Here is a 19,417-nt window from a genome sequence, read left to right as displayed (position 1 = left end):
AATGATAATTAAATGGCAAATTTTAAAGCTGTCAAAGGATGGATTCTTCACTTATGACAGGTAGCAAAAAACAAATGTAATATTAAAAAAAAATATACATAAGATATATATAAAACAATATACCAAATATACACAGAAAAGCTTTTTATTTGATCGATTAACAGGCAGTTGATCTGTTTACATAAATTTCAATTTAGACTCACAGTCTTCAGAAACACAACTCTTATTCTAACAAATAAACTGGTGCACTTTTTTAAAATCATATTTTCATTTGCATTCACATATTTTGTTTCTCCTTATTAATTTATATATATATATATATATATATAACTTTTAATTCTGTGAATTATTACAGATATTGCATCTCTGAAACTGGAATGCACAGATACTGTATTTTACTAAACAAACCTGTGAAGATGGAGGATGTACAGTACTATTCTAAAAATGCACACATTCACTTGTTTTTTGTTTTTCATTTTGGTTTAAAATAAAAACAAAAACTTATCTTGGATATACTCTTATTTTTAATTTAAAAACCCTGTACGTTTATAATATGGAGTTTTGTAAACTGCCCCACCAGCAATAACTCTACACAGATTAAATGTAAATATTTAGGAATCAGTTCTTTTTTAAAAGTTTTTATCCTATTAAAGTATCTGTATGTGCAAGCGAAGTACTACAATGTTAAATACTTTGACTTATTAAATAGTAATAAAAGCAAACCTTGTTGGGTTAAAAATATGTAGTAGTATTAAACACTGTCTTAAAATCTAAATTTCCAACTTTTCAATAAAAAAAAAAAAAATTAAAAAATAAAATTATAATAAATAAAAAATAAAACAAGAACTCTTAAATAGTTTGGAAGTAATGTTACAGTAATTTAATGATAAAATTTCAAAGGTGTCGTTAACTAATTTCTCGACAAATCCGAGTTAAAGATTCCATATTCTATATTAGAAAAGCACCTATACATAAGCTTGGCTGGTACAATTTTCCCCATATGCATTTATATAGGAACAAATGGACTTTTTTTAATTCTAAAATTTCTACTATGTAGAGAACTTTTATATGGTTGTTAAGAAATCGTAAAACATAATGTAATTTTATTGATAGAACTGACAATTTGATCAACAAAAACCTCTGATGATGTGATAGGAAAAGGCAAAATATGGCACCAATAAACTCACAGCTCACTTTATAAAAATCCAAATGAACAAAGAAATCCAGTCTTTAGAAGCATAAAGCAAGCACAATGCAGTAGCCTATATGGTATTCTCGGCTGCTCCACAGTGCTATTAGCAATGGCAGAAATATATTCTTTTTAAACTTTTAATATGTAAAACTGATTAATTTTATTCTTTCTCCTGTTTCTTTTCCCAGAGTTGCTGATTTTCTTCTGTCATAAAATTATCCAGGATCTGTTGCATGCTGTCTCTTAAAGTATTATCACTGCCATCTTGTTCTGATGTTTCACTAATTTCTTGTCCATCTGATGTTGTTATTGTTGTTTTGGTAACTATTCTGTTTAAATATAATAAATACTGCTTAAGAATTAATTATTAATAATTTCTGTAAACTTATTGAATAAATAAAATGGTCTTTATTATTTAATAGTAATAAAATATTGTCTTCAGTCATAAATAAAACACATTAAAAACAATATTTTACAACTGTAGGAAACTCAAAAAATAAACTCATTAAACTATTGGTATAATTTAAATTCCACCTTTATATAATATTATAACAGACTTAAAAAATTATTGCAAACAGTAGAGTCCAAAAACTCAACACTATAGTCAGACAATCCATAAAACTTGTCAAGTCATCTTAAAAGAAAAGAAATATGTGTACAGTAATACCTCAAGTTATGTAAGTAATGCGGACCATAGACCTTTATGTAACTCGAATTTTATGTAAGTTGCATTTGTAAATTGCTTAAGTGTAACTACATAATAATAAATCAATACTGTATTTATTATTATACAATAGACCCCCCATAACACGGTAGATAATTTCCGTGTTATAGGGGGGGTCTACTGTATATGTATAATTTGATTTGTTGTTTCGATTGCATTTTAATGGTACAGTACTGTAAATAAACAACAAACGCTATGTAAATGTAGCAGTAGTAAACAGGTTATGTATTAAACAAATCACTCGAGGCAAACTACACTAATGATGTGAAACAATACATACAGAAAAACAAGCAATGAAGATGTACTTGGTTTTGAGAGAGAGAGAATGAATGAATGAATGTTTGAAATAGTATAATTCTTTGTAAAATTATGTTACTCTATTACTCTAAAATTATGCTACTTTGTAAACACATGTTACTCTAATCAGATTTTTTCCAATTTTTGAGATTTACATTTTACATAATGAAATACCAACGATTGTCTTAAAAAATATACTCATTGGGCATAGTGATGTTTATTTATATTTTACATTTTACGTAACTGCAAATTTACATAACTCGGGGTATTTCTGTAACCCAACTTTTACCTCTGTAACTTAACACTAGAATCAAATAACTTATGGTTCTTCATTGGTGACACTTGATAATAGCATCAATTCCATGTGTTAACAAAGAATATAACCCTTTTTCCAGGATACCATTGCAAAATGCCATTACACAAATTCCAACATTATTGTAATTAAAATTTAACTACAAACAGAAATAGTTACTATTGGTACATAATTAATACCCATATGAATTTGCACATATAACATCTTTATGAAAATTCTGCTATTTAGACTAGCATAATGCTACGCTGCAAAACTTTCATTTTCGGTAACTTGTCACTTTCTCAGTTCACATTAAATCGAGTTTGTGGAACTCTACTGTATTAATATTTAATCTATAATATCATTATAGCAAAGATAAAATTTTTATATATAAAAGAATTACAAATATATGTAAATATAATTCAAACTAAACTTAATTATATTTATATTGAAAAAAATAATTAGAATTTCTTTGTTATAGCTTTGTCTTTTCTTATAAACATATTTCTTTAAGAAAATAAATATAAGAGAATATTAAAGAATTTATTTTTAATACAGTACTCATAATCGAGGCTATTTTTAAGCTGAAATGTGCCAGTGTATTAGTAAGCCATACTGGTGGATAGCATAAAACATATCAATAGTTGATGAGTAGGACTAACAGGTGCTCAGTAAAACAATTCTGTATGTTCGGTCACCATATATACATACCGACAGAATTTCTTTAGAAAATGAGCACTTTTCATAACTAACTCATTTATCAATTGTGAAAAAAAAGGGTTTATGCAAAGAGAATTTATTTTCTATCTTAAATTAATGTCTAGATTCTCAAAAGAAAAAAAAAAAACAAATATAAAATTTTAAAGAAAATAAATCATCATTTTCTAGTGTATATTTGATTTATTTATTTCATTAAATTCATATTCATACTTTACTTCATAAATAACTCAAGATCATCTTTAGTTCTGGTCTCATTAGCAAAATGGTGAAAGTATTGTTGCTGCTTTACTTGCCTTGATAATTGTTAATTATCTGTCTATCTTCATTAGTTTCAATAGAAAAAAAAGCCAGCAAGTTGCATAACTTTCCCAATTGTTAAAAAAATAACTTTTACAGAATACACTGAAATAATATATCTTATTTAATTATAATAAAATGGCAAAAAGCTTAACTTTGAGGGTACACGAGTTTCATAAAAATGTATAAATGTTAATAATGAATGAAATATTCATTAAATCCTACCTCTTGAGATATGACACATGACACCCCTCTCTTCCCATTCTCTCAACCTTTCATAACCAAATTTTAATAGCATCAATATCCCTTACACACAAGCTACTGCAACAAATTTCATTTTTTAATTTTTTACCTCATCTTGAGATATTAAATGAAACACATGCCAACACACACACACATTTATAAAATTTTTTCCACTTTTTTTTTTACTTTTTTAGGTTCAGGGATCTCAAAACATGGAGATTTGCAAAAACTCAGAAGGACAAATTTGACACAATTCCAATACTTTTCCTTGCTATGAATACATAACAATCAGGAAAGTAATATATCGAGAAAGAGGACAATTTTATAATGTAAAAATATTGGGAGGATATATCCCAAATGTATCAATGTCCATGCTTTTTCATATTAACGTTTAAAGGTCACAAAATACTTCTGCTCTGATCCAGTAACTAATGCCACAGGACATGTGTACAGGGATTAAACTATCAAATAGTGCAGTGCCATCTCAAGCATTTCATTGTACCATGAGATGTGTCAGCTGAATAAGTGGGGCTGCTCTCTGAGTGGAAGATGACCTTGGATATGATACTGCACAACAGCATAATAGAATCATTTTTATTTTGTATACTGTTTTCATTAGCACTGATTTAATTAAAACTAATTAATTTTAATCATGTGTAATAGTATTTATATAATTACGGTTGAATAAAAATCAAGAGACTAGACTATTTTTCTTTGGAGGTGTTGCAGTTCTGCAGTGCTTACCATAAGCCACCACAATTGAAGAAATAACAAATAAAACATTTCTACTTTGTTTATGGTTTCTATGCTTTTTCATATGATCACTAAAATTTCCAATAATTCATTCTTTAAAATCAGAGATTAGTTCAGTTTTATATTTCTTTTCTCATCTATAGTGATTAATCCAGATCAAATCTGTTTGCTAACTAGTATTTCTTTTGTAAGTTTTCATCATCAAACCTAGGTGTCATAACATGAATTGGAAATCTTTGTAATGCCATATAGTTTTTCTTTTGCTCTATTCATTATCTTCCTTCCTTTCTTCTTTATTTTGATTGGAAGGTTTTAATTGGTTAAAGCTGTAATGCTTTTTAAGAATTAATCTATATATGTATATGTTTGTCTTATATCCGTTTGGTTTTGAAAGATTACTGAAAATTTAGAGAAAAGATCTTACCTAGATCTTTTTAAAAATTTTCAGTCATTTCAATAATAAAACAATTTTATATTATTATTATCTATAATAAATAAAATTGTTACTTTTGAACAATAAAAAGATATTAGTACTCATTGACTGAATAATAAGTAATGAATACAATGTAAAATTTACTGAATTAAGTAACAAGTAAAACAGTAAGAACAATAGGATGCAAAAAATGACGAGGAGAATTACTAGAACATTGATTAAAGTTTGAAGAGTCGTTGATTGAACTTTGTTTGTCGTTCTCTCTGATTATTTGCTTCCAATGGACTTTGTCGTTCTGTTTATTTGTTGCCTATGCATGTGTCGGATCATGCTTTATCTTTGGTTCAAGTTCATCTGTTATTTTTGTTTCTCTTCCCCTTCCCTCAGGAGAAAGTGACTTTAGTTCATTGTCCTTTGGACTGATCCCATTCTTAATATTCCTCTCAGTGCACATTTGATTCAGAGTTGGCAGTTTTTCTGCGTTAAGTTCTTGGTGTTGTTTTTTAGTTTTTGTTTTCCTGCACTTTCCCCTGTTTGGACTACTCAGACAATGATTTCTTTATCGGTCAGGTTTGCTTTTGATTGGATTCATTTCGTTGTCCCCTTTGATGTGGAAGGATCTCAGAAGTTTATTCCTCTTCAGTCGGGGAGTTTGATTCATTCTTCCACTAAATTCATTTCTAATCCGTGGTCCTTTATTATATCTTCCTATTAGGCTGTCAAATGGCTGCGAGATTCTATTGTCCACTATGTAGCATGGGTAGGAAAATTGTAAAGGACCTATCCGGAATTGGAAATTGTTTTTACCATAAGTGTTGAGTCTGTCTGGTGACGCTTTGGAACAATTCCTTGCTCCTGTTATTTTTTCTTCTACAGGTGCCTACTCTCTGCACTAGAGACCCTGACAACAGCGTCACTTTCAAGCCTGTATCTATAGATAATTGCATCGGGAAGTCGTCGATTTGACAGTATAATGTTGGTTCTGTTTCTTGCGCTCTAGGCTCATGATTATTTGTCGCTTCACTAAATTGGGAGATTGTGACTCCAAGTATATTTCCTCTCTCTCGTCTAAAATTGCCTCTAAGATTTCGCCAATTTCTGTTGGTTCTCATCTCATATTGCTGGGGTTGGGGCTGAGGATGAGTTATCTGGACTCATCAGTTTTTCTTGAGTTGCCTGGAAATTGTCTTAATCCATATCATCTATGTCTGCATCAAGCATTATATCGACAGTTATACAGTTGATTTTGCATGAGTCAATATTGTAAATATTGTATGTATATATTTATATGTATACACACACATTTTTTTATATACTGTATTAGCTCGAATATGCTTTTCCTAGAATCTTACATATTAGAAGTTTGCACTAATAATGAAGCAGGCCTCTTTAGATCAGTACTTTAAAAAGTTGTAGCTATTACATTTCATTATACCTCTTCTGTAATCAAATACAGTAACTGGATTAAAAAAGTTTTTTGCCATTCAATGTTGCAAGTGAGAGTATTTTCCATAGTAAATTTTATGTAGACAATCAAGAATACAAAACTCAAAGTTGAAATATTAAAAGGTGAAGGACTTGTCACCAAAGGTATGCTTTGGTGACAAATCCTGTAAGAAAGTTTGAGAGATGCTGCTGAAAGAATCTACTGTGTTACAAAAAAGCTACTCATCTACAAAATATTTGCCATTGACCTAACATGCTTTCAGTCCATTGTCTGCTTCAGAGTAGATAGACTCTCATGCAAATCAAGTTCAAACAAAAAAGTTAGCTTACTGGTTGTGTCATTAGGTGATTTATTTCTTAGTAAAAAAAAACCATGGTCAATAAATACACCTACAGATCATATTAATTACATACGCTACTTATTTCTTATTTCAAATAATTATTTGTAAACAACAAAAACTTAGTGTACACTGAACTGGTATTAATCTGGCATCCTGCTTTTGCATCAAAGAAATTTGGTCACTTTATTATAAATGTTTAAGAAAAAGTTTTTATGAATTTGTTACTGGCATTTGCAGGAATATTTATTGTCTCATTTCAATTATTATGCTAATCACTCAATGTACGTAGAATAAATATAAATTACTAATTAAAAATCATTGTATGAAAAATCAGAGAAATAATCTATGTAATTTTTGTAATGAGAAATTTGAATAAATCTAAAAAAAGTCCAGGATAAAATATACTTTTAAAATATACATGATAAAATTACAAATAATAAAGACTTATACAAATAGAAACATTGAAGTCTTCCTTGTCGTCCATCTCATCATCACAAAAAAGTTTGAATATTTAGTCAAACTTTTTTGTGATAATTCGGCATTGGTTGAGCTTTATTTAGTCAAACATTTTATAAAAAATTGCTTTAAATTAGAAGCTATAAGGCAAGAACTGATTACTGATTGTAATTGTTATGAAGAAATTTATTCACCATGTAAGTCATAACCCAGTATATTTTTTTTAAAAATGTAATTTTCTTTATGGAAGCAGTTAATTTATTATGATTGTGTTGATTAAAAATTCAGTTGTATTAAGTTACAATATCCTTGTTTAGCACCATCTGGTTTCATTAAACTAAAATATAAAAAGTGTTTCTTACAGTAATTAAAATTACAGTGGGTGATCAGTTAATGAACATAATTCGTTTCAAGACTTTGTTCGCTCTCTGAATTGTTTGCTAACTGATTATCGATTTACCATAGGTTTTTATGGGAATTTGATTAATTCATTCTAGAGATTCCAAAAATAAAAAATATACAACTTTCTTGCTACATTTATTTATATGTAATAATAAAAATACATATGTACACAGTCTTGCATTTTTATTAGTCATGTTTTTCCCATCTGTGGTTGTTAAAGAATCTGTCTAATGTCGATTGCTTTTCTCTCTTCTAGAGGATTTTTCAGAAGTAATTAATAGCATTGTAATTGTAGAGATCCCTAAGCCTATTAACCTCAACCTGGTTTGGATGCCATTCTAAGACTGTTGTTCTGACATCCTCTCACTTCTTCAAAAGATGTTTAATAACAGATATCAACATTAATCCTCTTTTTCAGAGGAAAACATATCTTGCCCAGTATCTTGGTGTTCTTCATTCAACAGTTCTTGGCGTTCTTCTGTCATCAGATCAGTTTTAGGTTCCATTATGAGCTCTTCAATGTTCTTTATTTCTCAGATGTGATTTTTATTACTCCTTAAGCTGCTTGAGTCTTCTTAATAATACAGTATCTTTCTTATATAAGATTGAACTTCAGCCTACTGTGGACCTGTTCAAGCCATACTGCCCAGCAATATCAGACATCTTCTGCCCACTCTCTACCTTTGCTATTATACTCTCACCATTTGAAAATAAAAACAGACACAAAACTTAACGAGTGCCTGCCTGACAATCTCGCAAATACTATAAAAGATTTGTTTCTGTCAGAAAAATAAAAGGCTGGAATTAGAAGGGAGAGTTCGGAGGAATACTATCCAATCAGTATATACCGGGTTCAGCATCAATGTCGACGTCTCCTGAGCTCCGAAAAGTTTCGAATTGTTACCCGAAGACAAGGGAAGACTAGTCGGTATTCATTATTTTACGTCTCTTCTTCTTGTGTTTGTTCTGTGAGGTGTTCATTGTCCGAACATAAAAATCTTTCACAAGAGCGTTCATTATCCCCGATTTGTTTGTTAACTGATCTCCCACTGTACTAAACTATTTTTATAACTCTTTTATTATATTTATTATTATTTGTACACAGCTGTAGAATAAGTGGTAATTTGTGTTAATTTTGTTCCCAATTTTAAATAAATATAACTTATTAAACAGTAAATGTTACAATAATGTATATATTTACCTAGTTTTAACTGTGCACTCATTTCCATCACTTAGTCCATCCTCATTACTATCTTCAGTTTCTATAACATTTCCTATCAACATAAATTTTGCCAATTAAAAAAATTTCTTAAATATTTTAAAAATTAAGCTACATAAAAGATTAAAACAATAACACATACTTCTAAATATATTAAAATTTCAAATGTTATCACATTGTATTAATATCAGATAAAAAAAGAGAACAATATATGGAAAATACTTTAAAGAATTTTATTATAAGATAAAAACAATTTCTATCGGCATTCCACATTTTTTAAAATTTCTTTTTATAATAAAACGAAAATATGAAATATAGTAATATTTAAATTAATATTTAATTCTGACAGAAATAATTCAAACAGATCTTGTAACAATGATGCTCTTTAGCATATTTTAAAATAATATATTTTTTAAAATTTAAAAATAAAATATAAAAATTTTTTGAAATTAAAATTTTGGCATATATAAAAACAATACTATTAATTATAATATTAAATAAAAGTTTGTTAGAAAATATAAATTTATTACATTAGTCTTTTTATTATTATTATTATTGAAACAAAATGCAAACAAGCAATTCAGAAAAACTTTATTACTTAATGCAAATTTATCATTGCTAATACTTTTGCAAAAACCAGGTTTATGTATTTATTTATTTTTATGATAAAATGCAAATCAAAATACTGTCTGATGCATAACCCCGAGCAATATGATAAATCTGTGTCATGCCGATATCTGATGCACAGTTATCCAAGCATACTAATAATTTCAAAATGGAAATTCATATAAAATGCAATTAATTGATCACAAAATCATTTCATAAATTATTTACACTATTGATTTTGTGATCTATTGAACAATTTACTAATTATATTATCTCACAATATTTTAATATAAAATTAATAAGACAATTTTTCACAATGCTACACAATTATCAATTTTTCATTACTAGAGAGTTAGAAATATATATATAAAAAAATAAAAAGATAAGAAGCATACATATTGCTATAAATATAAACAATAGCAAAGCAGAAAAGCATAGTGAAGGATTTGAAGCATGCAAAATAATATAAAAATATCTTAAGATATTATTCATCCTTTTATGACAAAAAATCTAACATATACAAGCATAGTTTTCAGTTCCTTTATCAAACACAACATGTTTATAATAAATAAAATATCATGAAAAATTTATTTGAAACTGAAATATTTTACAAATGTCAATTCATTATAATATTTATTTTATAAATACAAATTAAAAGTGCAGAAAACTATTTAAATACGTATATATAAATTCAGTGTTTAAAGTAAAATCACATTATAAGAACATACAAATAATACTAATAAATACATGCAAATCAGAACACATAAATTAATTATTAAAATTATAAACATTTTCATTTATTTCAAAATTCTATTATCTTTCATTATCAAACAATATCACAATTTCATCCTGCAACATAAAAGAAAAAAAAGGACCTTTTAAAACAGCAAAGTTGCAATGAACGCCAGAGGATTATTAACAAACAGGAAAAAGTAAAAAAACAATAATAAATAAATAAATCAAGATCTACTTGAAACAGTGATATAAAAATCTTAATAGTTTTTTTAAAAAATAAATAAGTCTTTCTCAAATACATAATGAAAAAAGTGGGATCCAATATAATTATTATTTTAACCAGTTTAAGTAAAGGAAATCAGCTTTTGTTTAAAAACTTTTGAATAAATTTAGTTTTATAAGAAATTTGCAAATATTAGTTTTCTTGTTCATTAAACTATAAGCAAAATAATGCTCATTAATATATGTATTTTGATAATTTTCTTAAACATATTATTTTTACATATTACAGTAAAAATAATGTTTGTGCAGCTTTTTTTCCAAATTTTTTTGTATTGTTTTTAAAATTTTCTTTTCCTGTTTAATAAATGCAAACAGAAGAAATTTTATATATATATACATATATATATTTTCTAGTTACATATTGTAGAATGGACGAAAAAGACTGCACATAATATCTATACCATTGTCTGTTAGCTACCTGTTGCTGGACCAATCCCATGAGAGACAGCAGTACTTTCATCAGTATCCTTATGTAAAGTTGATGGTTCATCTATGTCATAGTCAGAACTAACAGTCTGAGGAACAGCAGAGGTAACAGGAGAACAAGGATAATTCAGGGAAGAATCTGTACCCTCTGGCATGGAGGAAGTATTCTTGTTAAATGTCTGAAGATCATCATGGAACATTTCTGAGGAAATAGAAGAGTGCGATGGAATAGGCTGTTTTTCCTCCCCTTCCTTTTCCTTTATTTCTGACTGAAAAGTTGAATCAAGAGTAATATCTTTTTGTATTGGAAATTCTGTTTTTTCTACTTGCTGTTCAGAAGTTATTTGAGTTTTAACAATTTTTTTAATTGTAACCACTCCACTTTCACAAAAAGATGTATCATTGGCAGGAAATTCTGATATTTCAGGATCAACTTCTGAAGCAGCTAACATTTTATTTACTTTATCTTTTACTTCCTGAGGTAAAGATTCATATTCTTCAGTTCCTATCTGTATTGTTACAGATTGTTCAACTGACATTGATTCAGTTTTATCACCTCCTAATAATATTTCTTGTTCAGCATGTGGTGCTTCAGGTATTTCTTCAAAAGCAAGTTCATTTACATGAGTTACTTTCGTTTCCGCTTCTAATGTGTCTGTACTTGATATCATAGTAAATTCTTCTCCAGATGCTTGAGCACTGTTAATACTTGATGACATAACTGAATCAGTTTCAAACTGATAAGTTGCATGAGTTGCAGTAGAACTGCTCGGGTCAATTGAGTCAGTGCTAGAAACCATGCAATCTCCTTTTCCACTTATATCTTGTTCTCCATCTCTTCCATTTGAACTAGAATGACCTGAACCTGTTGTTTCCGCTTTTATGCTTTCCCCTTCACCAGTCAAATTTTCTGTACTTAAATGAGATTCTTCTTCTTGCCATTGAATATCAAAAGTTTCTTTAGTAATATCATCTTGTAACCTAAATTCTACTGGTTGTAACTGTTTCAAATGATCTATATTTGGGATGGAATGAAATTCAGTATCACAGGTTTGTTTGATTTGATCTGAACCATGTTCAGCTAAATCATGAAGATTCCATTCAGTTTGAAAACTATCTTGATCGGTTTCTTGAATAAAATATTTTTCTTCTTCAGATGGTGAAATTTTTTTGTCTTCACAGCCAATATCAATCTCTTCCACATCTATTTCTCTATCTTTTAAAGACTCTGTATCATACTGAGTGACTGTTGATGTAGAACTCCTTGGAAGAGATTCTCCACTTTCAACAGAATGGCCACTTATTGTTCTCCCGATAATAATATGTCGGGCAAGTGTTGCTGGACTTTCCAATTCATGTTCAGCTTGTTCTCGTTCAAGTGAAATTGGTAATTGAGTATCCAGCAATATTTGTGTTCTTTCTGTCTCTTTCAAGGAACCCTGATATTTTTTTGGAGATGGTGATTTATCAACAAGACTACTCTCTGTACTATCACTAGAAACTGTATGAACATGCTTAGCAGGAGACTTTTCTGAACTTAAGACAGCTGAACTATCATCAAATTTTTCAACATTAGATTGAGCTTGCCGAATAATTTCATCAATTTCACACATTCGTTTATCATAATCATCTGAATCTTCTGATTCTTCATGCTCAGCAGCATGATCAGACAGAGTTCCTTGACTTGCTTCTGATAAGCTTTCATGCCCTTCTTCAATTTCAGATAATTTTTCAACTACTGGTACTGATTCACTATGTTCAACTTCAATGCATTCTGTTTCCAATTTTTCAAATTCTATTAAAGAATTCATTGATACATCATCATGCTCTCCACTTTTTGTTGTGCTATGTCTTTCATTAGAATCACCAGATCCTTGGCTCATTCTTGATCCCATTGCTATTTCTGCTTCTAATCTTTCAAATTCTTGTAATGATGATACAGACATAATCATCATGCTCTCCGCTTCTACCAAAAAATTTACGAACACCTAAAGTATCGTAACTGGGTGTACTTCGTTTGCTTTCGTCTATTGATACAGCAGCTGGACTATAATGCCTTTCATCCCTTTCTGCATCTTCAGTTTCTTCATCTTCTTCTTGATGTGTATATAATTCACCATAACCAAGACTGACATCATCATATTCTTGACCTCTTTCATATACACCATCAACAAATTCAGTTTCTTGATAAGAATCCTGCAATTTATCTTTCTCTTCAGTAAACTGATCCTCAGCCACATCTAAAACTTCTTCAGGAAGTTCTTTCTCAAACCCCATATTATATAAGTATGTATTCTGAGATTCATATAATGTTTCTTTAGTAACCAATAAGTCATTTTTATCTGCAGGCTGTTTTTGATCATGAATAGAATCCGTACTTAATTTCTGAAATGATTCAGATGTTTTATCTTTTATAGAATCATCATCACAAATTTGTTCATCTAAATCATGGAGAAGATTATCATATCTTTCATCTTCAGGGGAGGTATCTATAGCTTCTGCTTTATCAGTCATATCAAACGAGTCTCTACTTTCTAACTTCGGTTTTTCTACTTCATAATCTTTAACCATTTCAGAATTTATATGAACAAAACCTTGGCTATGTAGAACATTCTGTTCACTTTCTGGTAAACAATTTGTTTCACCTATATCATCATGTTGTATATCTGGTGTTTTCTCAATTTCTGATTCATGTCTATGAACATGTTGTTGCCATAAATCTTCTGTGAGTAATGATAAGCTATCTTCTCTGGCCTGAGCTTGAACTTCTCCATCAGATATCCATTGTTCAGTAAATTCAACTGGAGGTTGAGATGAAGTTACCATTTCTTCATAATCAAGAAATAAACATCTCTCAGAATTAACATCTGTTTGATCATCACTTATTTGCATATACTGTCCTTCAGCATCATAATTTTGAATTTGAGTTTCTTGAACATTCTGAACCAAAATATTTTCTCTACTGTCATCAAAAGGAGCATCATATTCAGGAATGTATTCAACTTCAACTGGACCATTTAATTGATGATACATTGAAGGTTCTTGAGCAGATTGTAAATTATCTTGAACAATGGCACTATGTATAGGAGAACCTGAGAGATCTATTGTGACATCAGAAACAGTGCTATCTACTCTAGTTACTGGTGGAGTTTCAGTATAGGGCTTAAAACAGGAGGACATCTGTTGGGAAATATGGATAGCAGTTTCTATACTAGAAGTCTGCCAAGTCTGCTCACTCTGAGTGGCAGAACTTTCTGATATAGAAAGTTCATCATGACTAAGTTGCTCAGCAACATCATCACTAAGTGCTGCTCCAACTTCCAGTTTATCTATTGCTTCAATAGACTGAGAAGGCAATTCTGAGCTCTCAGAGCACAATAAATATTTTTCGCTTTCTGCTTTATCATTCTGCATCTCTGAAATAAATTTTTCTTCTTCCATGCTTTTTTCAGATTTAGTTTCTAACGAATCTATTTGAATTGTTTCTTTTGATTGTACATCAGATAAAGGCTCTTGAGCAGCTTGATCTTGTAAACATTCTGCTAAATCATCATTTGTAATTATTTCAAAAGGACTCATGTCTCTTTCACTAGGCCAAATCCATTCTTTTGCTGAAGATATATCACTTTCATTTGCTTCTAAAGACCAATCTTTGAGGAAAGGAACTTCCACTCCTTCCCTGATTATGCATTCAGGAATTTCTGAATCATATGGTTCTTTAAATCCAGCCTGGGCAGCAATATCTTCTTCTTCTAAAACTGGTGTATCTATTTCTTGCACTAGATCCATTTCTATTTCTTGTGCAGAAGGCACGAGTGTTTCACTGGTTTCTGATGATAATTCCAAACTTGCTAAGTGTCCAGAACTTTCAGAATCAACTGAATATGCTGATTCTCTTGAACTATGACTGAGAGATGAGCAAGCAGTAGAATAAGATGTTTCTTGGGATGTTGCTGCAGTTGTATAAGATTCAGATATTCCAATGGAAGTTTCCTGGGATGTGACACATGTTTCATATTCAGAAGATGGCTGACCACTTACAATTGTAACTTCAAATTCAGAAGAACATGGCCTACTAATAGCAGGAGTGTCTCTAGGTGTTTTCCCACTTTCTGAAGTTTCAAAAGAATAATAATGACTTTCAGTTTCACCAGAACTAGACCATGATTCCATCTCTTGTCCTCCTTGTTTATCTTTTTTAGATGCTGATTTTTGTCTTAAAACAATATTACTAGAATCCTTGACTCCATCTGAAGGTTCTGAATCACTTCTTTTATCTTCCCTGCTGTCAGTTGTATATAAGGTTTCAGCAGTAACAAAGAGAGGTTGACTACTTTCCCTATCTGATATTTCTGAAGAATCTTGCCTATCTTTATAATGTGAATCTTCAGATATTGCTCCAGAACTATTTACCTCAGTTTCTCTGTGTGTATAATCAGAACTTTCTGATGTGTATGAATCAGTATGACTTTCATGTTCTGTTTTCATTTGATTATCAGATTCTAAAATATCACTTTTTTTATCTGTAGGTGTTTCATCTTGAAGCTGAGTTTCTGAACTTTTACATGAATCTTCTGATGTTAATTCCTTTTTGGTTTTTTCTTCCAAAAGTTCTTTTTTTATTAAATCCATTTCTTCTTTTAAAATATTTATTGGTTTAGTTTCTAGTTCTGAAGATGAATGATCTCGTTCAACAAGATCTTCATCAGATATTTCTGATGATACTTGTTCTAATGATGAGCGTTTAAATTTATCTTTTTCTGAAATAGAACTCTCTGAAGTAGGACAAATGGAATCGCTGTTCTGTGTATCCTTCATAACATCATCTCCTTCAGATATAACTTCCTCATCATGTTCTACAATCAATTGTTTTTCTCTTGGAATTTCTTTAACTTCCTCATGCAATACAGTTTCAGTTTCCTCTTGAATAGGTGTTTCCCATGTAATTTGTTCTGTTTCTTGTTGAAGAGCATTTTGTAATAGATAGTCAGATGTTTTTAAAGTTTCAATATTAAATCCACTTTCAACTGCAGTACTATGAACAGGAAATTCTTTCTGTTCTGGAGAAGCACTTTCAATATCTGCTTCTAATTCCTGTGATAATATTGTTGTTCTTATTTGCTGTGCTACCTTTTCTTCATGATCAAAATCTGGAATATTACTAATACCTAATACTTTTTCTTCAGGTGGATTTTCTTCAATAGATTGATCTAATTCTTCATTCAATATTTGTGATTTTATTTGCTGCTGAACTTTTACAGATAAATCAACAGTCATTTCATATTCATCTTTATCCTTGAACAAATTAATATCATCGTCATCATCTTCATCTGCTAACTTAGAATCATCTATATGTAATTCATCTTTCTGAGCAGAGTCTTTAAACACAGACTCTCCAGAAGATTTTAAAATAAATTCTGAATCATAAACCTGTTCTGAAGTAACTTTTGCTTTGGTTTCATTTGAGGAAGATTTTTCGTCATCCATGCCAAAGGATGGAAGTAATACAGAATGAGAAGATTCATCAAGACCAACAGTTTTTGCTTGGATAGGAGAATCTTTGGAAGGGGAGGGAAGTACAGAATCTTCAGTTGTCGTCTTGCCTGCAGCGGTCTGCTGCTCTGGCATAAAACTTTCTAGAATGTTAGCAAAGACAAATATTAGTGGGAAAGGATAAGTCTGCCAAATACCTGAAATCTTATTCTTTGTAGTCAAACAAAATTTAATAATAACTTCTTTTTAGCCATGCATAAATAAAAAATAAAGCTATTTAAGCAATAGGAATAGATATCAATATTGCTTGGCACATACTGTACAAAAATTAGAAATATATATTAAATATACATTTATAACTGTTTGTGTTGTTGTAAAGCAAAATATGGTGCTGAAAAATTGCATTAATCATACAGATATTAAGCTTTAACAAAGACAATTTAATAAATATATATAATATTCATGCAATTAATGAGAACGCTATAATTTCATCTACAAGCATAATTATTGAATGTAAAAAATACTATCAGAATAATAGATACATAATAAAATTAGGTTTTGATACGTTCTACATGAAAGTGTACTATCTGTGATCATGAAAAAATCAAAAAATAAAATATAAAGTAATGAACACAACTTACTCTATATACAACAAAATAAAGAAAACAATTGCATGCTTAAAAATTTGCTTAATATAAATAAATTATATATCAATTTAAAAATCAATGTAGATTTATGTAATGTATTTTGCAACAAAATATGTAAAAGCAATTAGCAAGCAATACATCAAAGAAAGTGTTTTAATATAAAATATTTGTGCTTGCATAATTAAGTGCAGAACAAAATATAACTGGTAATTATTAAAAATAATTTTAAATATGCATATAAATAATGAAATTATGTAATAATACAATTATAATTAAGCATTTGCAGCAATTAATAATAAGTAAAAACTTTGAAAAAAATGTACCTCAAATTATGGGTCAATTATACCAATCATCATAAGAGGTCAGTAGCAATTAAATAACTCCATTAAAAGAATCAAAACATATATTTGTCTACTAATAAAATATGTAAATATATAAAATAATTAAGCAATAGATAGTAAATTAATTAACTTTTGACATATCTAAATGAGTTTTAGTAAGTTCATGTGTTATCACTATTTATCTGAAAGCAAAAAATAATTAATATTTCATATAAATGAATTGTATTAAAATATGAACAAACTCGGATAAAACACTAAACTACTCAGTATTAAATATCTATTTAACAAAAGAAAATGATATTTACTTTTTCTTGTTAAAACTTATTGATTATATATTATAATGAGTATTTTAAGAACAATTTGGAATTTAATACTATCGATGTTATTTATAACAGTAATTCAGTAGATTTTTTGTTTTATCATTTACCTTTTTAAATATTAAAAATGAAATATGTATACAATCTTTTCATTTCTTTTGGCAAATTTTGTGAACATTCCACAACCCTTTAAATCAGTTAAATTTTAATTTATAATTTGAATTCTTAACTATACAATTTTCATTATTTTCTTAATTTCTACGCATTTTTTAAAATTACATTATACCATATATTATATTATAGAAGTTATTTCTAATGTATGCTCAAGTTTTTTTTTTTTAAATATTAAATTCTGTTATCTTTCTATAAATAAAATAGTAAAAAGTTGCATTACAATTCTATTCCAACATTAAATGCTTTGAAATGTTTGATTTCTCAACATTTAAGTTTAAAAAGTTTAATTTTATATATTCTACATACATTAATTAATACTGGAAAATTAAGTTTTACTTTATGCATTAACAATAACTTTTAAAAAATTTTCTTATAAGTAATGTTGTTTTTCATTGTATTACAGCACAAAGTTTAAAAAAAATAATAATGAACATAGAAAAATTAATAAATGAAACAAGTATTTTAAAGCTATGTTTAAACTATATAACATATATCAGCCATTCTTATTTATAATAAGATGTTATTAATACCAAATGATCTGCTGCGTTATTGGGTTGTAATAAAACTAATTTAATAATCAAGATATTGGATTAGTGGATTTATTACTTATAGATGTTATTAACATAATGAATGTTTAGAGACAGAATTAATTACATTCTGTAACAAAAATTTTTAATTGTGTAATCTTATTAATAAAGTATCATTGTAAAGTTACATGATACTAACACTGGACTAAGTCTATCCCAACAATGCCCTGCATCATCTCTTTTGTGTTTTTGGCTGTTTTTTAAATATGAATACATCTATACAGTAAAAAAAATTTTCAAAAAAAATATTTTTATTCTCATATTCTCAGGGGATTCTGACATATTTTATAGATATTTTTTGTACTTATAAATAATTTATAATTATTTACTGTTATAACAAGTTGATTAACATTTTAAATTAAACAAGACAATAGTTTTCTGTATTGAGCATGATTATGTCTGTACTAATAATTTCTGTCATTAGTTTCTGAACATAGTAAATTTTGAAGAAAATATAAATTTAAAAGTGATCTTGAGGAATCCTTTAGTCCTTCAATATATTTCAGGAACTTGAAAGATCCATTAGAAAACTGATCTTCTCTTCTAAATAATTCTTATGAAGAAAGAAAGAAATATTTTCTTACATACTCAAAAGCACTTTCATTTTTTGTCCAAGAGGATTCATAAAAATGTTGGGTCTAAACAACTCTAGAAAAAAACATGTCTAATTTGTCTTTATCAATACTTCACAGATTTTAAACCTATTTTACAATTAATATTTGATGAGTATTATGTGATACTATTAATGATTTCTCTAAGAAAATGAATAAATGTAGGCCAATTTTAAAGCATTTTACAGATTTATAAACAGTGATAGAGATTCAATTTGAATAAAGTAACGTTTTAAATACAAAACACTTTTTAATAAATCTTATTCAGTTACTTGAGTTCAAGCAATTTTGTCATTAATAACAACTTTTTTATTCAAAGAAAGTTGTTGAATATAAGAGAAATTTTCATAAGAGAAAGAGGAGGAGGAGGAGGAGGAGGAGGA

The 19,417-nt window shown here is 28.7% G+C and overlaps 1 protein-coding gene across 1 annotated transcript in view; it reads right to left on the bottom strand.

The window, feature by feature from the left end:
• Positions 1-129: 129 nt before the first annotated feature.
• Positions 130-19,417, bottom strand: part of LOC136972154 (ankyrin-2-like) — a 286,434-nt gene continuing 267,146 nt past the window's right edge. Inside the window, 4 exon segments of the mRNA XM_067266710.1 lie at positions 130-1,521; positions 8,798-8,870; positions 10,857-12,810; positions 12,812-16,500. Coding sequence (XP_067122811.1) covers positions 1,353-1,521; positions 8,798-8,870; positions 10,857-12,810; positions 12,812-16,500 — 5,885 coding nt within the window. The 3' untranslated portion in view covers positions 130-1,352.

Source organism: Centruroides vittatus, unplaced genomic scaffold, assembly GCF_030686945.1.
Source record: "Centruroides vittatus isolate TY-2023 unplaced genomic scaffold, ASM3068694v2 contig_2818, whole genome shotgun sequence".
Taxonomy (NCBI): domain Eukaryota; kingdom Metazoa; phylum Arthropoda; class Arachnida; order Scorpiones; family Buthidae; genus Centruroides; species Centruroides vittatus.
This window is presented reverse-complemented; position numbering and strand designations above follow the sequence as displayed.